Source organism: Ascaphus truei, chromosome 9 (genome assembly GCF_040206685.1).
Source record: "Ascaphus truei isolate aAscTru1 chromosome 9, aAscTru1.hap1, whole genome shotgun sequence".
In the NCBI taxonomy this organism is placed as follows: domain Eukaryota; kingdom Metazoa; phylum Chordata; class Amphibia; order Anura; family Ascaphidae; genus Ascaphus; species Ascaphus truei.
In genome coordinates, this window is record NC_134491.1 from 18541409 (window position 1) to 18567317 (window position 25909).

The 25909-nt window shown below is 44.8% G+C and overlaps 3 protein-coding genes across 7 annotated transcripts in view; 1 reads left to right on the forward strand and 2 right to left on the reverse strand.

Annotated features, from left to right (window-relative positions):
• ZFYVE26 (zinc finger FYVE-type containing 26) overlaps window positions 1-4990 on the reverse strand; it is a 77413-nt gene extending 72423 nt beyond the window's left edge. For both annotated transcript variants that reach the window (XM_075613522.1, XM_075613521.1), the window contains exons 1-2: window positions 4707-4990; window positions 2258-2336 (exon numbers count right to left, since the gene is read on the reverse strand). In XM_075613522.1, the coding sequence (XP_075469637.1) occupies window positions 2258-2336; window positions 4707-4894 (267 nt within the window). In that variant the 5' untranslated portion in view covers window positions 4895-4990. The remainder of the gene's footprint in view (window positions 1-2257; window positions 2337-4706) is intronic.
• Window positions 4991-5106: 116 nt separating this feature from the next.
• Window positions 5107-19648, forward strand: LOC142502481 (galectin-related protein-like). Of its 3 annotated transcripts, none has more exons than XM_075613527.1 (5): window positions 5107-5206; window positions 11557-11666; window positions 14932-15020; window positions 15566-15740; window positions 18503-19648. In XM_075613527.1, exons 2-5 carry the CDS (start codon window positions 11640-11642, stop codon window positions 18644-18646), a joined length of 435 nt encoding a protein of 144 aa, XP_075469642.1. In that variant the 5' UTR covers window positions 5107-5206; window positions 11557-11639; the 3' UTR covers window positions 18647-19648. The 3 variants fall into 3 exon arrangements, with proteins under 3 accessions (XP_075469642.1, XP_075469641.1, XP_075469640.1); XM_075613526.1 differs by lacking the exon at window positions 5107-5206 and adding an exon at window positions 5213-5305; XM_075613525.1 differs by lacking the exons at window positions 5107-5206; window positions 11557-11666 and adding an exon at window positions 14370-14533.
• Window positions 19649-20483: 835 nt separating this feature from the next.
• The window catches only part of MAX (MYC associated factor X), a 30597-nt gene continuing 25171 nt past the window's right edge, over window positions 20484-25909 (reverse strand). Inside the window, exons 2-4 of one of the 2 annotated variants that reach the window (XM_075613523.1) lie at window positions 25480-25626; window positions 24017-24140; window positions 20484-23014 (exon numbers count right to left, since the gene is read on the reverse strand). In XM_075613523.1, coding sequence (XP_075469638.1) covers window positions 22827-23014; window positions 24017-24140; window positions 25480-25626 — 459 coding nt within the window. In that variant the 3' untranslated portion in view covers window positions 20484-22826. The remainder of the gene's footprint in view (window positions 23015-24016; window positions 24141-25479; window positions 25627-25909) is intronic. The other variant, XM_075613524.1, reaches the window with a different exon arrangement.

Here is a 25909-nt window from a genome sequence, read left to right on the forward strand (position 1 = left end):
TCTGGCGTTCTATTTTGTTTTGAATCAATTTTGCAACAGTGAGACGAATACTAAACCACTTAAGTTTCTTCAATATTTCACGAGCTTCACCAATAATGCCTGTATTGCTATTGTATGTGCACTGGAAACAAACACAGACAGAGATCAACTAAAGCAGAGCAAATGGTGATACGAGGTACAGGTTTGTACAGCATAGGACCATGTATCTTAAAAAAAACAAAACAATCCACTGCTGAATGGGTGTTATTTATTCATTTTAAAACTACATTCCAATGGCAACCCATTGGTGGCAATTTACAAAAAAAAATCAAAAATGGCAGCTTCTCAATAACCCAATCAGTAACTGATGTCACTACAAATCACTTTTTTGCTTTTAATGTGGTGATTGTAGATCTTACGGGCAAGTTTCTTTTAGACATTTCTCATTCTTTATGAATGTGGAAATATTTTGCTGTGATTGCTTTTGCGAGACACACACAGATCTGCAGTGATTTAATAATGCCGTTCTGGCGACAAAATGTTCACATGGTAGGAACTTTATCATACACTGATAAGAAGTGTAAATTGCTTACCGACCATGCACCACTCACTTCTTCGGTTAAAAAAGAAACCTCAACACCTAAATCAAACATGATGCCTCTATTACATAACCCCCTACTCAAACCAGATTGCTTGAGCGGCATATTCACATGGTGGGAAACAAGAGGGTTTAAAAGGGTCAGGGATCTAAATCAAAAGCACATCCATAAAAACACACCTTAGAGAAGCGCTAATCCCTAACCAGATCCCTAATACAGAACTATACTGCTACCTACAACTTAGGCACCTCATATCATTTTACAAAAACCATATCCCATAATAACACACTGTGAAACAATATGTTGGGCATCACCTCTGAGCAAAGGCCTTATATCGACTTTCTACCAAACACTCGCCCCTTGCTGCCGAGATACAGACGTGCGCTACATTAGACACTGGGAAGCCATATTGAGCAAAACAGCCTCGATTTCTATCAGGTCAACCATAAAAGAAAACAGCTACAAAATACTCTACTGATGGTACATGTCCCCGGACACTCAACAAGATGTACAACCAGACTTCCCCCAGATGTTTTTGGTGCACATTTGGTGGAGTTGCCGCGTTGTGTAGTTTATGGCAGGTCTCCCAGTAAAACAGTTTTAGGCTGTCGGTGGGGATCAGCCCATGGACAGCACTACTCACCAGACCGATCCAGAACACATCAGATGGGGAGCGCATATTGATCACTCACATTTTGACAGCCACCAGATGTATCGTGGCGGCCTCATGGAAAGGGACGATCCCGGATATTACCAAAATAATCAATTAAGTTTGGCAAGTGCTCCAATATGAAAAAATAACAGCACGACAGTAACACTATGAATTTAGCAACACATGGGAGCCATGGTTAAACAAAACGAAAAGCACAAGGCACAATCAAAGCCTTCACACAGGAGAGCCACCCCCTCAGATAAATAAATGTAAATACAACCCAGACCTTAGACACTATATGACTGATCAAGCACAGCAGGAAGCAGGCCAACTCCTATATCTTATTGATGTGCAAGAATTGTGTGACCAACTGATGTAACAAACATACATCTGAACTGCTGGAAATGTACCACCCAACCCTGCCCATATACCTGCTTTGATTCTGTACCCTTGTAGCTCCCCACCCCTTTCTTATGTCTGTACCCCTTACACCCTGAAAAATAAAACTTTTTTTTTTTAAATAAGTGCAAAGTGCTAAACATACAGTACTTACAATAAGTACACAGGCATACCCCGCATTAACGTACGCAATGTGAGGCATACCCCGCATTAATGTACGCAATGTGACCGGAGCATGTATGTAAAGCAAAAATGTACTTAAAGTGAAGCACTACCTTTTCTCCACTTATTGATGCATGTACTGTACTGTAATCATTATATACGTGCATAACTGATGTAAATAACGCATGTGTAACAGTCTCTATAGTCTCCCCGCTTGCGCACAGCTTCGGTACAGGTAGGGAGCCGGTATTGCGGTTCAGGATGTGCCGACATGCGCATGTGTGAGCTGCCGTTTGCATATTGGGCGACATGTCCTTACTCGCGAGTGCACTTAAAGTGAGTGTCCTTAAACCGGGGTATGCCTGTAAATCAGATGTATCCATGCAGCATCAAGTGAACATTCAGTAAATGATTGATCACAGACACACCAACACACAGATATTTCCTTAGCGTCACGTCACTTTACCTTATCCCATTCCAACCATTTCTCCAAGGCAAGGAGCCAAAACCAGGACAGCTGCTGCGGAGTGCGACTTTCATCATACCTAAAAGAGATTCAAACATTAGAAGAGAATTCATTTCATAGAGCTCGTCAATATGCTTTGAAGATTTTTCTCAGAGCTGGAGAAAAGATCAGATGGTTAGGACCAAGATATTCTCCAGCACAGGAAAGAGGCTTCACAACAAACTAAATTAGGGCCAAACAGTGCCCACAGACCCAAAACATCACCCTGACAAACTTAGTTTAGGAGACACTATAGAAGAAAAAAAAAAAAGCGAAATATGTAGAATATACAATGTTCTTTTTTTCATTTCCAACAGAAATGGTAATATTAGCATGTACCTCTTAGGATCAAAATAAACTTATATTAAATCGTGGCATGTGAAATTGAGGTTATGAACACAGTTTTGAAACAAATCTGTCCAGTATGAGCAGTTTTAGATCATGGTTTAAAGCAGCACTCCTGGAGACCCTTTATGGTATATATGAAGCAGGGGTCTCCCTACTTCCCGAGTTACTTACGTCGGAAGGGGGTGCCGGTAGCAACTCCAGCTGGGCTAACATAATGGCGGCTTAGATGTCCCGTAAGCCAATAGGAAGCTGTGATGTCATCCCTTGCGGCTTCCTATTGGGCCACGTGACGGGGGACATTTAAACAGCAGAGAGATACCAGCACCCCCTACGGAGGTAAGTATCTCGGGAAGCAGGAGCCCCCTGGAGCTGAGCCCCATTGATTTCAGCTCCGTGGATTCCCTGGTTCCTAGGATTTGCACAAGGAAAGGGGCCAACTGTTCCATCCTGGTATTTAAATATGTATATCACACGGGCCAATAGGAAGACCGTTATGGATAACATTGCGGCATCCAATTAGCCCACGTAATGCGGTAGATTTAAACCACCATTTCCCCTAGAGGGGAGATATATATATCTCTCAGGAACCAGGGAACTGAAACTAACATGGTCCAGACAACCTGCAAACTAGCAATGTAAACAAAAAAAGAGGGGGAGATAAGGGGTTAGAAAAACAAAAGGAAAAAAATACAAGGGGGGGGGGGGAGGAGAACAGCTCCTTTAAACTTTTTTATGTCTTCATGTTAACAAAACACTGTGGGGGGGGGTTACATTCTTTACCTAATCTCGTGACTGAATTGGTCATTAGTTTAAGTAGGTAATGGGGAAAAAAACAATAATACATGGACCAGGAAAAATAAAATAGAAAGTGACCCATTGTTACACAAGAAGCAAATAAGTATAACTTTTACTACGGGGGTAATTGAGGAAGCAGATTACTCTAAACTGCTAAAAAAAGTTACTTGTTCCCCATTATATAAGAAGGCTGCATTGAAAACATCTCTGTGTCACCTGGCGAAGGGGGGAGGAAGTGAGAATAAGTTTACATATGGACACGCTACTGCAAGCTTTGGTCCTTTTCAAATAAAAATTAAACTAAAAATAACTACAGAAAATAGTGACTCTGCTTTAAGGGGCATCTCATAGAGCTCACTTTACCAATAGGTCAATATATGGGGGGGGGGGGCTGCACTTTTAAAAGTGGACAAATTGGAGCTTGTACCTTTAGGCAACCAATACTGGAGTAAAAATAGAATATGAAAGTAAGACAAGAGGAAGCTGTAATGAAACATAAAACAGTTACTTTGAAACTATATGTATCATGTAACAGTGTCACTTTTTAGTTTATTGGAGCTCGGTACACCAGGTATGTAATTACTAGCTGGCCACCGGCCTAGAGCAGGCTATAGATACACATACAGTTTGTTGAAATAAGTTGTTACACAAGTACAACAAAATCAAGCGGCCCTTGAAGTATATCATGTTGCTCGCACCGTCCGACCCGTCAGGGGCTCGCGCCGTCCGACCCGTCAGGGGCTCGCGCCGTCCGACCCGTCAGGGGCTCGCGCCGTCCGACCCGTCAGGGGCTCGCGCCGTCCGACCCGTCAGGGGCACGCGCCGTCCGACCCGTCAGGGGCACGCGCCGTCCGACCCGTCAGGGGCACGCGCCGTCCGACCCGTCAGGGGCACGCGCCGTCCGACCCGTCAGGGGCACGCGCCGTCCGACCCGTCAGGGGCTCGCGCCGTCCGACCGCACACGCACCTTCCGACCCGTGCACGCACCTTCCGACCTGTCACGCGCACGCACCGTCCCAGCCACCACGCGCACCGTCCCAGCCGCCACGCGCACCGTCCCAGCCGTCATGCACACCTCATATGCACGGACCGTGACCCCTTGCGCTTACCAGCACACCCTCCTACTGTCTCTGTAAGCCCTCCCCACTTAGATTGTAAGCTCTTCGGGACAGAGACTCCCTTTCCTATTGGTTTATGTCTGAAGCGCTTATTCCCGCGGTGTTACATTACGGTCACGTGTATCACAGCTGTGAGGCGCTACACATACCCCAGCAGGTGCGGACATGTCACTAGCGCTCTCAGTATCTCCCCCACTTCCTCTGCCTCGGGGCCCTGGTGCAGTTGGGGTAGACAGGCCCGGGCCAGCTCCCAGTGTCCCCTCCGCAGGCAGCGGCAGAAGAAGCTGTGCAATCTCCTCAGAGAGGCCTGCTCCTCCTCCCCGAAGGGATGCGCCATGACACCGGCCCCCTCACACCGCCTGCGCGCGCGCCCGCCGCACGCTTATCACGTGACTTGTCTACTCCATGCTACTGTCTCCTCGCGCGCGCACCCGCTTACACGTGACTAGCTCAGTCCTTCGGCTCCCTCGTGCGCACACGCATATCACGTGACCGAACCCATACGTCCTTCAGTCACTGGTGCGCGCTCCCGCGCCACACACCTGTCACGTGGCTGACACCCAGCCCCCTCCTGGTCTCTCGCGCAGCTCGGGGGGGTGGTGGAGAAGGAGATTCTCGCCCACAATGCATTGCGGCGTGCCACTGTGAGGTGGGGCAGTACTGTAGGGAGGTGTCACTGGGGGGGAGGTGTTATTTACAAACCCAGCTCATCAAGTAATAATATCTATCTATATATTATCATACACAGGTAGCATTATAATATATTGCAATATTACATACAATGGTGATAATATACTTTATATATTCTGTTTATCCTGTAGAATTGCGAGATAAATAGACAGTTATTGTGTGTGTGTGTGTGTGTGTGTGTGTGTGTGTGTGTGTGTGTGTGTGTGTGTGTGTGTGTGTGTGTATATATATATATCTTAATATATAAAATCGAAAGGTACTAGCTGCGGCGCCGCACGGAACTGCGGGGGGGGCGGGGCCTGCGCCCGAGAAGGGCGCCGCACGGGACTGAGACACGTGTGTGTGTGTGTGTCACTGTCCCCCCCCCTCCTGTCCACTGTCCCCCCCCCCTCCTGTCCACTGTCCCCCCCCTCCTGTCCACTGTCCCCCCCCTCCTGTCCACTGTCCCCCCCCCTCCTGTCCACTGTCCCCCCCCCTCCTGTCCACGGTCCCCCCCCTCCTGTCCACTGCCCCCCCCTCCTGTCCACTGTCCCCCCCCTCCTGTCCACTGTCCCCCCCTCCTGTCCACTGTCCCCCCCTCCTGTCCACTGTCCCCCCTGTCCACTGTCCCCCCCTCCTGTCCACTGTCCCCCCTGTCCACTGTCCCCCCCCTGTCCATTGTTCCCCCCGTCCACTGTCCCCCCCCCCTGTCCACTGTCCTCCCACCTGCCCACTGCCCCCCCCTGTCCACTGCCCCCCCCTGTCCACTGTCCCCCCCTGTCCACTGTCCCCCCCTCCTGTCCACTGTCCCCCCCTCCTGTCCACTGTCCCCCCCTCCTGTCCACTGTCCCCCCCCTCCTGTCCACTGTGCCCCCCCTCACCTGTCCACTGTGCCCCCCCTCACCTGTCCACTGTCCCCCCCCCCCTGTTCGTCCCTCCCCCCTGGGGGAGGGGGGGGAGAGAAGGGAGCGGGAAATTTAACTCACGGGCAACGCCGGGTCTCTCGGCTAGTATATATATATATATATAGATATATATATATATATATATCTCAAATACAAATATAACTTAGTTGTGTCGCAAGCAACCTTGCCTTTCCCTATTATTTCTTAGCACTGGGGGGCGTGAGATTTTCCAAAGGCCCCCGCACTGTTCCCCAAGGGGCCTCTGTAACTTACCTTGGCTCAGACGGCTTTAAAAAAGTGACAGCTATATATATATATATATATATATATATATATATATATATATATATATATATGTGTAGCACTGATGATGCCCATCAATGTTGAAACATGTCTGTGAGTGTTTTGATTTGGTTTGCTAGTCCCATGCTGTGCTTAAAAGCCGTGTGAACTGCGATGCATCATCTTAAATGGGCTCCATGTGAATGGATATTCCAGGCAAAAGGTGACACATTGTGTGCTCATTTGCATGTCATTTCCCAGAATCCCTTGCTGCAGTGGGAGCACGGTATGCGAGGTGATAATGGTTGAAAGGCAGGGGTGCAGACCTGTCTGAGACATGTGAATGTGCTCACAAGTGATATTCTTTATTGGCTCTATGCTAACGGTGGAGGTTTATTGTTGCCTTTTTCACCACCATAAATTAAAAAAAAATATATATATACACACACACACGTATGTGTTAATTAATTTAGTTTTCATTAAACAATTAAGTATGACTTGTTTAAAAGTGCTTCGTCATATGTATATAGAATATATTTTCTATTAAGCTGCTTTTTGCTAATAATAGATTTGATTCTTTAAATGTTATCTGTTCAGGTTACAGTGTGTCTGTGTGTGTGTGTGTATGTATGTATGTATATATTATAACAAAGGGGTTTGCAGCGCACACATCAATGTGTACAACATGTGGAAATTAAAGTGCTGTGCACTGTGAGAGGAATGTACAAATGGAAATTCAAATACAATCAAATCCTATATAATCTGTCCCAGTTCACTGGGACAGTTTGCTGCTATAAAGTCGAGGACCCCACACTGGATCCTCATAAAAGAAGAGAAATGCCCAGAAATTGACCTATGCACAAACAGTGAGGGGAAAGAAAACCATCATGGTGCAATACTGTATATCAAAATGTGTTGGAGAAACTTCTTCTTTTAAAAGTAACAAACGCACACATTTTCCACTTGTGTTTTAAGCGTGTTACTCCACTGGAGTGGGAAGTGCGGGTGGAGATTTGTGTGTCACAGTTCCTTCTGGTTAATATCGTACTAAATTCAGAAGCAGGATATAGTGAAGTACTGATAAAAAATGTAATACACAAATAAAAGAAAGCCACTGACAATCTTTTATTTGCAACAGGCATTTTTGGGGTAAATCCCAGTACGTAAGCACGTCAAAACCTCTGCGTTGGCTCTGCAGCTTTTTCTGCGAGCCTCTCCTCGTCTCTGCTTGATGAAGTCAGAGGACGGGCGACGCTTGTGGCGCTGTGCGAGTCTCACTTCCTCAATGTTCCCAGGGTTACTCAGATAGTCCAGGGAATTCATCCAACGCATTTTGCTTCAAGAAGCTTGAGGGCTTATCACCCCTGAAAAAGCTGTTCAAAGCAAAACGCGTAGGGTTAATTCCTTGGACTACATTGAGTAACCCTGGGAACATGGAAGAAACGGTGACACACAGATCTCCACTTGCACATCCCATTCCAGTGGAGTAACATGCACAAACACAAGTGGGAAATGTATAAGTTTATTAGTTTATCCAACACATTTTGATATACTACACCATGTTGGTTTTATTTTCCGTCACTTTCTACACACACACACACACACACACACACACACACACACACACACACACACACACACACACACACACACACACACACACACACACACACACACACACACACACACACACACACACACACACACACACACACACACACACACACACACACACACACACACACACACACACACACTGTATATATCTATATCTATTGATCCCATCTTTATATACATGTAAATAAAGATATGATCCATAGGTATATTCACCCAACAGTGAGGTTTAGTGCCAGTGGGTATCTCTATCCATGCATTTTTAATTATTTGCATCTGTAAAGTGCACCATGGTTTGGTGCTATTTAAAAACGAAACAATAATAGATATTAACGGTAAACAGCTGGGGCCCTTCTCTCCATCCTGAGCTCCAGATGGCAGTCTTGAGCTGTTCACGACAAAACAGTTGAACAGCTGAGCCCACTAATGTCCATCATTATAGAAATCAGCAAATCTTCTAATGGTTTGTATTTACCTGTGCGAGTTTAAAAAACATATACTTGTTTACAGCATTTCTCTGGGAGAAGCCTTCAGTGTGTTTCATTGCAAGGTGTTGCTGCCAGTCTGGGGTAAAATGAGACCCCAGCAGGGTCGCTTCATGGATAAGAGTACCTGTGGGATGCGATACCCTTTGGTTCTGCTCACTTCCAGTGGTCTAGGTCAGTGGGGCGCAACTGCAGTCCACAAGACCACCCAACAGGTCAGGTTTTCAGGATATCGTGCTGCAGCACAGGTTGCTCAATCAGTCCCAGCTTCAGCACAGGTGGCTCAATCAGTCCCAGCTTCAGCACAGGAGGCTCAATCAGTCCCAGCTTCAGCTCAGGTGGCTCAATCAGTGGCTCGGTCTTCGATTGAGCCACTACCACTGATTGAGCCACCCGTGCTGACTCAGATATCCAGAAAACCTGACCTGTTGGGGGATATTGAGGACTGGAGTTGAGCACCCCTGGTCTAGGTGGCAAAATACAAGTACTGGTTTTGTGTATTAAAACATTGCTACATTTTGTTTTCTACATTTATGAAACATTGAGGTAAACCTTCAAGGACTATATTTTAGAAAGACATAAGCAATATGTATGCTGTGAAAATAAAACAAGGAGAGGCTTTCTAAAATATACCCATAAATAAAATGTGTAAATGGTATTTTTCTAAAAGAAAATAAGTTGTGGTTCTCTATACCCACTAGTACCATCACACTTCAATCACTGGCCCAACCCAATGGCACAGGTCACAAAATTAGACCAAAATATCCTGATGCATTGTCGGTAAGGCCGGGGCCATGGTAAAAAATACAGCGCTTAGCCGCACTGAGCCAGGAAACTTACCTCCTGCATCCGGCATGTGTGGGGCTTTGGTAGACGCTTCCGAACGCTTGCGGAGGCGTGTGGAATTGCAGCCGACAGATTAATTTAATTTTTCGCGCGGAGTGCCGGTCACGTGACGGCAAAAGCCAATGGCAATCCGTGACGTCGGCGCCGTGACGTGGCGCGCTAGCCCCGCCTCCCACCCACCTCACAAGCGCGCTCGCTGACGCTCATGCCAGGACACAAAAAAGCTCCTGCTTGAGCAGGAGAGCATGAGCGTCGGCGAGGTTCAGCGCTGTATTTGTTACCATGGCCCTGGCCTAAGAAATACAAGCTGAAAATAACACCGTTTGTCAGTTTGCTTCAAAATTGCCTCAATACATCACCCCCTATTAATCCGACTCTAAATTGTTGCCGGGTCAGCTCTCGCTGATTTCCTGCGAGTCTCACGGTTTTGGGGTCAGTCTCACTGATTGTTAGAATCAATGGTCTTCTACACTTCAATGCAGTCTCATAGATCTAGTAAAAAATAAAAAAAATCAGAACTTTTTCATTAAAAATGCATTTTGGGGGGGTGGGGGCTAGAACACCCATATCTCACTGATCTCAGTCTTTGAAGGGTGACTTTTCTGAAGTCACGGCATTTTGAAAAAGGGCCTGTATTTTGTAACCAGTCCTAATAATAACTGAGACATTTTAAAATATTTGGATTCCTATTGTTGTTGACGGGTGTCTGCTCTAACATTGAATTCTTGTGCAACACAGTCAGGAGAGGGATGACCTGCATCATGTCACTGGTAAACTTTCCATTGCTGAGAAGTTAGCTAATTATAATGTCGTATGGCATTCCTTAACTGGTAATATGTTTTTGCTGTCCAAAAAACCCTATTGTGTTTGTTCACCAGGTAATGTATAAGAAAGTTCCATATGAACAATATCCACAGCTTAGCTCAAACAGAGAATGTATGTATCTTTAGATTCATAATTCCATGAGCGACTGAACTAAACATATTTACTAGAGATTCAGTGTAACTAGGCTCTTCTCAGACTGATTTTTAATTGTCCTTTTATCTTGATATTATGAATATATCATGTTGTGCGATCAGGTATGGCAGGAGTAGCAAACCTATTGACTATTATACGTGCATATGTATGTATATAATAATAATTATTTTATTTCATATAGCACGGTGCGCAGCACATAGGATTTACAGACACAGTTCCTGCCCAGATGAACTTACAATATATGTGTTTTTGGCGCCTGAGGCACAGGGAGATAAAGGGACGTATCCAAGGTCACAAGGATCCATATATATGTTTTAGCCATAGATTCCTTTGTTAATCAGTATTGCGACCTGAGGAAGAGAGAACTCTCGAAAGCTTGTCCTATATAATGAAGTACTCATTATATATATATATATATATATATATATACATATGTGTGTGTGTGTGTGTGTGTGTGTGTATATATATATATATATATATATATATATATATATATATATACAGTGGTTGACAAATCACCCAAAAATCTACTCGCCACCTAGTCCCGCCCCCAATCCCGTCTTGCTTGGGCGGCCATGAGGAGGTCGCCACTGGGTCAAATCCAGTCGCCACGGGCCTGTAGGTGAATGGATTTGTCGAACACTGTATATATGTATATGTATGTATATGTACACACACACAAAAATAACTACTACAGATACTAGGGAAAGAAGCTTGCACCTAGTATTGCCCTAGCAACGCTAAAGGACGAACCAAATTGTGAATTTGAATGCAATCTTTCTTACCATCTGGGCAATAGGCAGGCATCTCTATGCCTTGCTGTATTCTGAGAATGGTAATATGGAGCAATAGGAAGAGTTTGCAGGGATGTGCATAGCGTACATGTTCTAATGAGATATATCCATTTTGACTTCTCATCTGTCATCTTCCTTCTATTTGCATGAAAAATTCAGAAGTGAAAAATCACATCTGTAGTGGCGTAAACCTCTATACATCACATTTTTGGAATGAAACAGTATCACTACTTTTTCCATAGTACTTAACCCACTGCTTACAAATCCTTGTCAGAAGGATTGTTTGGTGTGTCTATGGTTACATGGGGTAACTTCTGTCTGGAACAGAAGGTTTGGCGCTTGAGATCATGACTCAGCTTTACAAGCAGTAGAAGTCTAACCTCTGTTTAACGAAGATAAGTCACTTCACACTCTATTTTTCTCCAGCATTTTGTTTGTTTTTGAAAAGTGAACAGAGACATTAAAGTTGTCACGTCTCCTGGACTAGCACACAAAAAAACTGCAACACCATGACCGAAAATGACAGGTGCACAAACGTAAGTGACAAATAAACAAAAGTGATTCTATTGTGTTTGCATATTATTATTATTACAAGGTTTAAAATGAATACTTCAACCTGTTTCAAGGAATCATTCTGTTATGATCACATATAATATATTGTATTGTGTTGTCGTAAAACCATTGTATAATAAACATTGTATACAGTACTACATAATATTTAGATATGCTGTATTTAAAAATAGTACAAATATGAACAATCATAAAATATGACTTCTATTTCATACCAATTGAAAATGACACATTAACCCCTCTGGTGCACAAATGTTACTTGGCAGGGTTTCTTTTTGCTTTTAATAAGAACTCTTATGAATGCTTCTAACTATATATAGGCTTGAAATGTAATCGAAAACATATAATATCAACTTGTTAAAATTTTGTTTAAAAGACCCTTTTTGTGCTACATGTGTATGTCCCTGTGGAGGCGTTGGCCACTATTCTTATCACCAAGACAATAGAGAAACACTTTTACCACGGTCTAGGACATTTGCTCGTGGCCGTTTTGCCGTGAAAAAGTGACCGCCGGCCGGTTGCTTAGTCACCAAGGTAAGTCCCTAACCTTATCCCTTACCCTAAAACCCCCTAATCTTAACGCTACCCCTGCCCTGAAAACCTTAACCTCTTACCCTAAAACCCCTTACTCTAAAACCTCTTACCCTAACCGCTAAAACCCCTAAAGGTAACCCCTACCCTAACCGCTAAACCCCTAAAGGTAACCCCCTACCCTAGGTGCTAAAACCCCTAAAGGTAACCCCCTACCCTAACCGCTAAACCTCTAAAGGTAACCCCCTACCCTAAGCGCTAAAACTCCTAAAGGTAACCCCCTACCCAAACCGCTAAACCCCTAAAGGTAAACCCCAATCGCTAAACCCCTAAAGGTAACCCCCTATCCTAACCGCTAAAACCCCTAAAGGTAACCCCCTACCCTAACCGCTAAACCCGTAAAGGTAACCCCCTACCCTAAGTGCTAAAACCCCTAAAGGTAACCCCCTACCCTAACCGCTAAACCCCTAAAGGTAACCCCCTATCCTAACCGCTAAAACCCCTAAAGGTAACCCCCTACCCTAACCGCTAAACCCCTAAAGGTAACCCCCGACCCTAACTGCTAAACCCCTAAAGGTAACCCCCTATCCTAACCGCTTTTCCCCTAAAGGTAACCCCCTACCCTAACCGCTAAACCCCTAAAGGTAACCCCCTACCCTAACTGCTAAACCCCTAAAGGTAGCCCCCTACCCTAACTGCTAAACCCCTAAAGGTAACCCCCTATCCTAACCGCTAAAACCCCTAAAGGTAACCCCCTACCCTAACCGCTAAACCCCTAAAGGTATCCAACTACCCTTAGCACTAAAACCCCTAAAGGTAACCCCCTATCCTAACCGCTAAAACCCCTAAAGGTAACCCCCTATCCTAACCGCTAAAACCCCTAAAGGTAACCCCCTATCCTAACCGCTAAAACCCCTAAAGGTAACCCCCTACCCTAACCGCTAAACCCCTAAAGGTAACCCCCTACCCTAACTGCTAAACCCCTAAAGGTAACCCCCTACCCTAAAACGTAACTTATCGTAGAAGCGGCCGGCGGCGGAGGGTCCCTCAGCGGCCAAACGCCGGTAATGACTTGGTCGGTGCGAGACGGCCGTGACCAAATGCCCCATTCCGCTTTTACTATTCATTTCTTAGCTTCAACGTCTTAAGCGGCTTTGCACATTACTTTTATCATGTTTAATCGTGCGCATAATAATATTTTTCTTATTATTTTAAAGTGCAGCAGAGACAGATTTTTTTTATTTTTAAGTATTATTGCTTTTTACGCTGCTTTTTGTTAATCCCGGTCACATAATGTATTGTTTTCTGATTTGGTGGAATATATGAACCTTTGTATTCTTTCATCAGTTCTGTATAAGTACCTACTAGTAGTATATATTTTCTATTTTATGTTATTGTGCCTTTTACCCTAAATCTACAAATTATGAAACAACATCCACAAATAATAGAGAATGTGATATATGGTTTAAATGCTTTTACTTATTGCAGTTCCAGTGAGAAGTGGGACTGGGCTTCTCCAATCACAAAAGGGACATTTTTTAATGCACATTCTTTGCAATGCCTTTTTAAGGAACACACTGGTGCAAAATGGAGGGTGAAAATGACTACAGCTTGGTCAACTAGATAAAACTGACTTATCAACATTGTGCTTTCTGGAGTCTACTGATAGACTAATTATTCTATCCCCATAACCTTGGGACAAGAGGCATGTAACAGTAGAAAGCATTGAACACTACTGTTCTGTTCAAATGTAATGGATTTGTAAGTCCATCGATTGCTATCCCTTTCTCTGCTAGAATGTCTGACAATGAAGTTTGAGGAAAGGCAGAGTAGGGCACAACTGATGTACAAAAAAAATATTTATTTAGCCATAGTGTGTTGACATTTCTTCTGCACGCGGCAGCCTTTATGAATATAGAGGCCTCCGCCTACTCTGCCTTTCTACCACTGACTCACAGGATGACCACCTGGAGGAGCGAGTACCGTCAACTATTCTCCATGACACATATTTAGAAGGCGTGCCCAGGGAAACGCCTACTCATCAATAGAGTTTGAGGCACCAGGGTTATATAGTCACTACTGGTGTGATCATGTGGTTTTTATCATACCCCCAACATCAGGAATGGATGTGGAAGCACGTTTGCGACCCAACCTAGACATCAGTAATAGTGTTATGACATCTTATGTGCGATATGTGTGGCAGCCCTTGTAACATGTCATGAGGGCATTGAAGGAGTTACATTTTTTATTTGTCAAAAATGGTTCTATGATGTTGGACTGGATTGGACACCTACGAGTTGGGGTAAGAGGATTGTCCCTCCCTACTGTTCGTGATAGCTAAGAGTCTAAAGGATTTCTCTCCACATTTTCTAGAAGCAGATTCCTATCCATTAGCTCAGTACATAAATTGCCCGCTCTCTGAAACCCACACACAGGAATTGTAATTGTTGGCCGTGATTACACTGGGCCACAATGTTAATGTCTGATTTCACAACAACATCTATATATATATTTCAACTTTTTATTGTTGGTATATAGGGATTGTACACCTTTCTTTCACTCTATCCAAAGTCGCCGCTAGTATAATATAACGTAAGATTGTGTGTTAACCCACTTTTTGCCAGAGCAATTAATTGCTAACCCTGCTAATGACAAAGCTGTTAAGTACACGTACATATTCTGCATTTAACTGTTTTATAGGTGGTACAATATATAGGCGAGATCAAAGGAGGACTGAAGCCAGCCATGAGGATCATCATTATGGGAGTAATCGATGTCAAACCAAAGAGGTATAGAAATGATTATAGCAATATGTATGAATAGCACTATTTATGCAACCCTTTACAGACACAGATACATGCTCTTCTGAACCATCACTTGATTGTGTGCAGCTGAGAATCCCAATTGAAGCCAACGAGCTGAAGAGCTAGCTATTGCTAGCGTCAGTAATGTTTAAAACATGGTTCTGTTAAATACTTTCTTATGGGATAGCATGCTTAGAAATAGTTCACTATTAATGTTTGTATAGGAGTTGGAATTCATGGCCTTCCCAACACTGAAACTGACAAAGCAACTGTCATGTCACTGTATTATTAGCTAATGGAAGGCAACTTTTCTGCATTCGGAAGAGACAATACTGGTGTTAAATAGTTTTTGGTGGGTATAAGTATAGTCAGGTGGATGAGTGTTGGTATTGGGGTTTATTTGCATGTTTAGCCATATCAGTGGTGGGAACCTAGTTTTGCCCCAGATGTGGGTATGTTCATGAACACAAACTTACCATGGTTTATGGATTATAACATGAATATATTGATGAATGATTTTTCTGTTACAGCTTCACAGTCAGCTTGCTGTGTAACCCAAAGGACCCAGAGCAGGATGTTGCATTTCTGTTGAAAGTCAATTTCCAGGACAGATCAATAGTTCGAAATACTAAATTTGCTGGAGTGTGGGGCTCAGAAGAGAGGAAGATCCCTTACTTCCCTTTCATGGCTGGCGATAACTTTAAGGTAACGTGCAGCACCGGGAACACACAATACAACTGACTGGGAAATACAATAGCAGACACTTTTCTAGTCTGAGATATGGGTGATCGCCGCCCAGCTCAGTGATTTAGTTTTAACATTGTGCTAGAAACATAGCCATTGACCGCATATTAGGAGCAGGTAGACCAGGGGTGCGCAAACTTTTTTTCTCTGCACTCTCCTGTCTACTCTTCTCCCCCCCCCCCCCCTTACCTTGTCTCCAGCGTTTTCTGATGTCACGATATCATGTGACCGTGTTGCCATGGATGTGACCACCGCGCCCCCCCCCCTCTGAAAATGTAGCGCCCCCCAGTTTGCGCACCCCTGATGTAGACCACCTACTCTGCCGATAGCTACACTATCATAGACCAGGGGTGGCTAACACTAGTCCTCAAGCCTCAAAGGCCACCAACTGGTCAGGTTTTCAGGATATCCCTGCTTCAGCACAGGTGGGTCAAACAGTGGCACCAGTCTAAGAGCTGTGCAGAGATGAGCAGCCCCTCTCTCTGTGTCTCCCCGCACAGCTCTTAAAGCAGATCTCACTCTTTGTATTATTATACATAGGATTGAAGCAGGCGGGCTCCGGAAGTGAACCGCATTCATTTCAGGTCCGGGGTCCCCCTGCATCCTGAGTTACAGACATCCGTAGAGGGTGCCGGTATCTTTGCAAGTTTAAATCTCCTGCGTCACGGGCCATGTGACAAGGACATTTAAACAGCCCAGATACCGGCACCCCATACGTTGGCCTGTATCTCGAGGTGCAGGGGGTCCCTGGACCTGAAATTAATGCGGTTGAGATCTGGAGACTCCCTGCTTCAATCCTATGTACTAAAAATAAACTAAAAGCAAAGCTTCATTACCTTAGTAGCTAACCTCTGGGGGTTGAGGGGTGGAGGGGGTGGATGACTTCTAACCCCAGTATGGAGGGGGGTTAGGCTATGTACTAAAAATAATAATAAAAATAGTGAAATCTGCTGTAAGAGCTGTGCGGGAAGACAAAAGGAGGGAATGCTTCTCTTTGATCTCTCTGCTGTAAGGCTGCCCTTATAGTGCGGCGGCAGCGACGCAACTGCGACATCACGCAGCGGTTGCTGGAAAAATCAAATTGACTTGACTTCCAGTGATCGCGACCAAGCCGTCGCTGCGTCGCTTCTACTATAAGCGCACGCGACGGCAGCAATACATTTGTTTTGCCGCGACGTCGCCGGCACTATAAGCGTAGCCTAAGAGCTGTGCGAGGAGATACAGGGAGAGAGAGCGCTTCTCTCTGATCTCTCTGCTGTGAGCTGTGTGGGGGGAGACAGAGAGAGGGACCGCTTCTCTCTGATCTCTCTGCTGTGAGATCTGTGCGGGGAGACAGAGAGGGACCGCTTCTCTCTGATCTCTCTGCTGTGAGATCTGTGCGGGGAGACAGAGAGAGAGGGACCGCTTCTCTCTGATCTCTCTGCTGTGAGATCTGTGCGGGGAGACAGAGAGGGACCGCTTCTCTCTGATCTCTCTGCTGTGAGAGCTGTGCGGGGAGACAGAGAGAGGGAGTGCTTCTCTCTGATCTCTCTGCTGTGAGAGCTGTGCGGGGAGACACAGAGAGAGGGGCCGCTTCCCTCTGATCTCTCTGCTGTAAGAGCTGTGCGGGGAGACACAGAGAGAGGGGCCGCTTCCCTCTGATCTCTCTGCTGTAAGAGCTGTGCGGGGAGACACAGAGAGGGACCGCTTCTCTCTGATCTCTCTGCTGTAAGAGCTGTGCGGGGAGACACAGAGAGGGACCGCTTCTCTCTGATCTCTCTGCTGTAAGAGCTGTGCGGGGAGACAGAGAGAGGGACCGCTTCTCTTTGCTCAGCTCTTAAAGACGGGTGCGCCCCGGTAGGATTAACGCTGCAGGAGTCCCATTCAGAAGCAGGGACCCACGCTGCACGAATCCCTTCTGGGAAATTCATTCTGCGCTGGGCCGCCATCACGTCGCACTTGGGCTGCGCTCCACCTGCTCGGCGAAACGATGCGCGCCACATTCTTAGACTAAAAAGTGATACGATTACACTGAGCTAGCCTTGGAATAGTAGCAGTCCCCCAATTAGGATCAAAGTGCACTAATGGCCATTACATGTTTAAGGGTTACATTTAGGGGATCTTTATCAGAATGGGACACCTATAATTATTTTTTGAAGTTAGTTTGTAAACACGATGAGCGGAGACTTTCATTTCCTCTGGCTGCTCCCTTCTGTCTGATAAGACAGAACCCTCTCTCCTGATCCTTAATGGCTCTGTGATAAGGACAGGGAGGGCCAAGAGGAAAGAACACACCTGATTGACCACCCCTCACCTTTTTAGACACTGAGACGTGTCTTTAGTTTTAATGCCCAAAGAAATAACAGAAGCCAAATATTCGTTTCTAGCACTATAGATTGTTACATTCTTTACAAAATGTTTTTTTTTTGTGGCCAAATATGTAGAATTGCACTTTTAGTCCCTTCAGTCCCGACGTATGGTGTACTGTACGTCAATAAAAGTGCCACCCCAGGGGCACTTATGACATACAGCGATCGGCACTCTGTAACATACCACACTGAAGGGGTGGGTCCCTGTCACATCTGACCTAACAGCCGTAACAGAAACCGCATCACATGATAGCTCCAAAGACCAGTCATGTGATGCAGAATTGCCAGAGGGTCCTTGGCCCCGAAAGGGTAAAAGCAGGCGCTTCTTTTGTCTGGGGCAGATGTTATCCATGTCATTTTGTTGTTCATTTCTAGATGGAGATTCTTTGCGAACATCAGCAGATGCGGGTTCTTCTGGATGGGCAGCAGCTCTGTGATTTCACACATCGAGTTCATCAGCTGAGGACAGTGACAAGTTTAAAAGTCACAGGGGATATTAAGCTTACCAAGGTGGCGTGAGCAGAGGAGGGACCTGAACTGCCGCACTGCAAAGGAGAACCCCCCCACCCGACTTTTATAAGTACATCATTCAGCCCCCATTGTTCTTAACCACTTCATTGCCCGAGGCCAGCAACACATTGCAGTCTCCTTTGGCAGTGAATGGGTTAACCCCTGAAGCAATTTACTTAAAAGGTGTAGCCCCTTATAGCACCAAATCCAAGTTATGGGCATGGCAGGCCGTTCTGCAACTCAGGGGGTTAATTGTGCTGGGTGATTGGGGTCTTAAAAAAAATGATGTCAAGTTTAAGAATGTTTTAATCCTATTTGAAACTTTATCCTCTTTATTAACATTGTGCCATTTATGGTGGGATTTACTGCCTTTACCTCTTGCCTTGTACTGCTCTCCCTCCCCTAACACTTCTCACTGTACAGTTTAAAACAAAAAGGCCATTTTCTAAATGGCTCACAAATACTTGGGTGCAACATGGAACTGCAGGCGTTGCTAATACTGAATGCACAAACACCCCAGTTTTCGGGAAGCATTTGATTGTTTGGCCCCCTGTATGTTATGACCTTTTGCTAGTTTTCTGGGCAGCGTTCACAAACCGTGAACAAAATGGAATGGCCCTCGCATTCCGAACCCTGGAAGGGATCACAGATCACGTGGTCGCTAGTGCCAGAGGTTCCGTGGCCACGCAGGATGCTCCTGCACTGAAAATGTTGAGTCCATGCACTATTTAGTAAACCTAGCCTGAAGTTAATGTTTAAATGTACCTTGACATCGTCGTTTTGACAATCTTTAAATGAATTCACACGTTTTGTTCTTATGAGTGCTAGTTACTGTTTGCTGTATTCATGCACAATGTCCGTGCTCCTCGCCTGTAACCAAGTTATTTCGTGCTGACCGAGTGTTCAAAAATGATATAAATATACACACACAGGAGTGCATAGTGACACCTATTCTCTCCATGTTTAAACGCATCTCCGCAATAAAAATAGCAACACCAATGGCATCAGTTACTTAAGGAAAAAACTCCAGTGTTTCCAATAGGATTTTATTTTTGATAAATCAGGCGCTATTTGCCCCAGTTTTGCATCGACACCAAGGACGGTTTCCATGCAATAGTGCCCCCCATCTGCGCAGAATAACTCTGTATCTCATCTATGATGCAGATATTTTTTTTTTAGTAAGAGGAGTTTACATCAACTCGGGCAGATTCACTAAGCTCAGATAATGAAAGCTCGATCCCATTACCTGCCACGGAAGTCAACAGATACATCGTCTTTATGGTCTATTACAGCACAGGGCTGGTCAACTCCAGTTCTCATGGGCCACCAACAGCACGGGTTCAGGATATCCCTGCTTCAGCTCAGGTGGCTCACTCGAAGACTACCCCTGTACTAGATGAATTACTTCCTAGAACCACAGTGAATTAATGGCAGGGACATGTTTAACACGTTAAAATGTAGGTGGTCGACACCATAAAAAAAAATTATATATATATATAAAAACTCTTTTAATCATTTTTTTTTGTCTACAAATGCTTTGGAATGTTTTACGATCGTCACATTCTCGTTTGTGATAAGACTGGCTGTAATATTATATGTACAGGCATATCGTTAATCCTTCAAACATGTCTATAGTGATTGGTTCAAATGGTGTCGTTCCTGATAAAATATTCTACAAATTAAAAAAAATACATGAAACCAGTTACACATACATCAACTAATTAAAACAAATATTAAAAGTCACTGATAATCTGTTTAAAATATACTGGCCCAAGAATATGGAATCTGTTGCAAAAGAATGCGTTCTATAAATTGCCTTTCGGTAAGGATTAAGGGAGAGACCGTATTACAAGGATAAAATAAGATTTTATTTATAGTCTTATAGTAAAGGTAAGCCTTAACTTGTAAGATGGCCGATGGGCAGTATGTACAACATACCTATATTTTCAATGGGGTAGAAAGGAACATCAAAAGAAATATTCAGCGGGCACACTAAGATTTATGCAAAACAAAAAAAATATTAGTAAATTTATTCAAAATAATAATTGCATTTTTTTCTGTTCACCAATATTGCGGCTCCCGACTCTATAAGGGCTTGTGAAGCACAATCATTTCTCTTGCATGCACAATTCTAAGGGAGCTTCTAACCCAGGGGCGGCCAAATCCGGTCCTCAAGGGCCACCAACAGCTCAGGATTTCAGGATATCCCTGCGTCAGCACAGGTGGCTCAATAAGTGGCCACCCCTGTTCTAAACCCTTCGCTGACAAAAGGGGCCGGTAGTGTACTGCAGAGCAATACTGACCCCTCTGCCCGTTAATGTGTCAAAGGTCGATTCCCTTTTTCTGTGGCACTCATCTTGCTTTGTGATTATTCTACAAATTATAAGGTGCAGTCCCCCCCCCCCCCCGCTCATTTGTTTTCACAGAGGTCTTTGCGATACTATGCCATCAGATGTCTGATTTCACCTGCTCGCTGATTATTAAGCGGTGTGTTTTATACATAGAAAAAAGGAGCCCAACACCAATTATTAACATGGCTGCTAAGCCCCTCCCACTTTGTGACATCACAGGACGTCACAGCGCATCAGCAGCAGAACTCCGGATAAAACAGCTGGTCTTATAAGGGCCTTCGAAGTCTGCATTGTAAACAGGGCCGTTGGGAATTTGTTTATTTTTTTTTTAAAAGGTAAAGACAACAAACTAGGTTTTTTTTTTTTGTGGTGTTTTTAAATGAAGTTAGTAGTTTGCTTTTAGGGGCATCACACCGAACTCACTCAAGATCGGTCTCATTTTGGGTGGCTGGGGGGGGGAATGCACCTTTTATTATTGTTGTGCACCTGCAGGTAAATCAAAACATGAGTTACAAACCTACATCGTAGTATACACTAAGCAAATAACTGGACAAAAAGCAGGAAACAAATAAAAGGACAGCACAAAACAATTATCTCCTGTTAACCTATACTTTCCCCGTTCCCTCGGGACACAAAACCCAGAGTTAAATGCCAGGTAGGTCTTCTTTGTGGTGCACTGAATCTCAGTAGTGACTTCTCAACGCGCTGCACGAGATCGCCGTGTTTTGTACGCAAGATCAAATTTCATTTGGCAAAATACATACACACAGCTGTTCTTCGCTTCATGAATGGCTCATATCACAGGCATCCTGTGTTGAGTGGTAGATTAATATATTTAATGAAAGAATCATCTCAAGATAGCATACTAAAATGCAACCCCTTGGCGAGCCCGAGAGGACCGGCGACACAGTCTTCGCCGGCAGCCGAGTGGTTAACAGCTGGTTCTCGCAGGAAAGTTGACAAAATAAATAAAAGAAAACTTCACCCTGTTTTGAGACTACTTACGCGGTGGGCGTCATTGGTTTTGTGAGTTTGAATTCCATCTGATGAATATTTAAATGGAGACACAGCCTGTATACAAACAAACGTGTAAAAAACAAAATGATAATTCATCCTTTACTCCCAGTGAAATCTTACCCATCCTCCACATTCAGCGATGTGTAAAATATGCTAAAAAAAAGGGTAATTAATGTTAATTGCTTAAAATGGGATGGGGGTTTTTTTTTTTTGTTTTTTTGTTTTTTTTAAATACAACTGTTCACAGATTTGATGTTTAATGCTAATTTTAGCCCAGAAGGTTGTTTTAGAAAACTGCAGCACCAAAGTATGTACGGATCCGACATCTCGCGTGGCACGGAGTTGTAGTTTTCTTTGCAAAAAAAAAAAAAATAATAATGTCCAAATGGGATTTTAAATAAATCAGATATAAGAAGAGAAAAAAACATGAGTGTAGCTGGACAGGCCCGCCGCCGCATGCCCCCCCCGAAACCGACGTCACTCACCCATTGTCACATGCCGTACAGTGGGCAAACGGCAACCGAGGATTCTGGGTAATGACATGCCACGGAGCACAAAGCATGACGCTTTTTCCATTTCCTATCCATTCTAGACATGGATGTTGCCCATGAATTTAAATATCGGTAAAGGATAAAAAAAAATAATGGAGAGCGAGACAGTGAGGGGGATCAAAACGAAACAAAAAGGCAGTCCAAGAGCCTAATGAAATCGAAAAAAAAAAGGGTCCTTAAAACAGCTTGACAGGGTATAATGATGAGCGGAGAAGGGATTGAAGACGTAGAATTGGGTACAGGCTGCTGGTTTTATTGCTGTGTCTTCGTTTAGCTTGCTTCCATTCTTATCTTCTTCCTGCTTTGGGGTTCTTCAGGCTCCGACTCGGAGCTGGAGTCGGAGCCTCCATCGAAGGCGGATATGGTGCTGCCCTTGGGGTTGGTGTACAGGCTGCTGTCAGATGAGGAGTAGTTGGATTGTAGCTGTGAGCCTGACCTCGCTTTCTCCAGTGCGCGAACTGCAAAAGGGAGAGAGAGAAGGGAGAGAGAAAAGGGAGAGAGAGAAGGGAGAGAGAGACGTGCGGTGTTAGACGTGGAAGGGTCCTGCATACTGGTTAATAGGGCAAGCACGTCAACATTTTGTAGCTATAAAATAGGTACCACTGTTCCTCTACTCGTGCTAGACCAGGGGTGGTCAACTCCAGTCCTCAAGGGCCACCAACAGGTCAGGATTACGGATATCCCTGCTTCAGCACAGGTGGCCCAGTCTTTCACTAAGCCACCGATGGAGCCAGCTGTGCTGAAGCAGGGATATCCTGAAAACCTGGCCTGTTGGTGGCCCTTGAGGACTGGAGATGGACACCCCTGTGCTAGACAGAGGTACTTCCAAAGGAAGTCAAATAACCTATGCAGCTTACTACTCACAAAAACAAACTCTGTGTAAGGTACAGCTGGACTTACAGGAGCCAAAAACATAGGGTACCTGCTACATAGGTACAGAAATGCTAGCACCAAAAGGGGGCTAAATAGTCAGTTTCTATGGCCGCAAAATGCATATTCAACATGTTTTTCACCTTTAAGAATTTGCTCCCCTCAGCATTCTCCAGCGGCACACGGGCTGCCGCGGCACACGGGCTGCTGGGCCTTTCATTATTGTTAACAGTCCATTTTGGAATCATGACCATGCTTAGTCTTCCAGAGATTACATTCAGCTACCGTATGTCAAGTACTGGAGTTAAAATTCCTGCCGGCGTTTTACAAAATAAGCGATTATTCTAGCTGAGCCGCGGAACCGCGAAGAGCAGGACTGCAGCAGTTTCACACCCAGATCCCCTACTCTTGGAGACCCCATTATAAATTAGAGCACTTGCCCACTACCGAAACAGCCACTGGCCAACTTGTTCCTTGGGGGCTACATTTACACACTAGCAGCCTGGCATTGGGGCACCCTTCGCTTAACCCCCACCATGCCCTGCTGGCCCCTGAGAATGTTTAAAAGTAAATAAATCGAATCCATTTACCTTGTTGTTCCAGTAAAGCATTCTGTCGCTTTAAGTCATCAATATCTTGCTGGTGTGTGTGATTTTTCCTCCTCATATACTGTATATACTCTGTGGCTTTGTCCAGTATTTGGGCTCGAGACGCCTTTAAAAGAAAAGTGTTTTATTGGCTGGTTTGAAAACGAATGTCTGACCAGAAAGTCGTCTGCCTCATTGTATGAACCTCTCTGGCTTGAATATTAGTGGATAGTCCGAAAGGCAGCTAGACCCCATTTAGGAAAAACTAATCTGAACGTCCCCATGTAAGGTAGTAAGTGTGTTTAATATAAATCAAGAAAGGACTAAGTATCAATAAACTATTCCCACTAAATCATCCCAAGTAATGGAGCTCATGCTTCCCCTCTGTGTGCCGCCATGTTCTGCATCTCTGCTGTCCAGCATTCGCCTCTTAAGAGGTCATTTATGGCACTGCTTGTGGCAGGGACCATTTGGTAAGAGCAGGACGGGGGGGGGGGGGGAGGGGGGGTGTTGATTTTGGTATGAAGTTTCAGCCCTTTCAGTGCTCTAGTGACGTGCAGCGTAAGCCAGGAAGGGCGCCAAGCTGAAGGCTCCGATCTACGCTGCATGTCAACGGCATTTTGCTCGCTTCCTATTCAGCGTTCGCAATCAGCGCCGACCGTCAACTAAAACTATCCCCTTGCGGTCACCAGAACCAGGAGAGCCGGTCACGTGGTCGCCAGTGCCGGAGGGTCTGTGGCCGCGGAAGTGGCAGGACCTGAAAGGGACAGTTAATATAGCAGTGATGTATCCTCCGTGTCACAAGTGTTTATACTGCTAGATAATTGAGTTACACTGTATCACCCCCATCATCTAACGAATGTTATGTGAAATTAAAGACTTCCTGTAGCATAAATGACATCACCCAAGTGGGAACACGAGAACTCCCTTCAATATGCTTTAAAAAAATGAAATAAAACTGATGTAAAAAGGTGATGCCTGCCTTTAAACAGGATACCCTGACGTCTGCTTATTATTGTCAGTTTATGCTACTAATTCTATTTTCCTGGCACTGCCTATCTATACTAAAAAGCAGACGCAATTTGGTTGCGTTGGTTAACAAAGTGACAAGCCGTGCTGAGTACAGCAAAGACAGAGAACCCGTTGTCCCATCATACAGTAGCAAAGCTGCAGACGATATTGGGTCATGACGTACTGTCGAAATAATCGGACGTGGTGTGTTACTATTAGCTTCCTAGTCACTTTGTCATGACATGCCCAGTGTGTTTATATGCATGCCATTACCCCGAATCCTTGTGTGCAGCTTAACCCTTGTATGACATGACAAAGGGGTGAATGACGGTGGTTTGGGGACCTGCAGATACATTTGTGGGTTGGGACTCCTCTGGCGGATGGCAAAACAATGCAGCGTCTGAATAACAAAAGATTTAAAAACAAAAAAAAATCACAGCTATGAGGAACCGTACATTATAAACCACAGAGGAGGTTCCGTTATTGGTGCTGACCTTTTCTCCTTGGAGCGCAGGGACGGAGTCCCTCAAGCTGTGGAAGCTATCCTTGATGTGGTCCCTGCGCTTGCGCTCCAACGCATTGTGATGCGCTCGTTTGTCTGCCTGGAAAGGAAGAGACAAGACACGTGTGCTCGGAGCGTTCCATGGAGGTAACTGGAAGGTGTCAGAAGTAGATGCTCTCTGTCTATGACTGCGCGCACACACACACTCACACAAACACACACACACACACACAACCATTAAATACTACAAAATTGAAATTTGCAACGTTTCAATCCTACATGGCTCTTCATACTTTTTGGACCGCATATTCCTGGTTTCTAGGCAGCTTTTATCTAGCTTCTGGTAAGAGCAGTGTGAGATACATATTACATGCTGTAGTAGG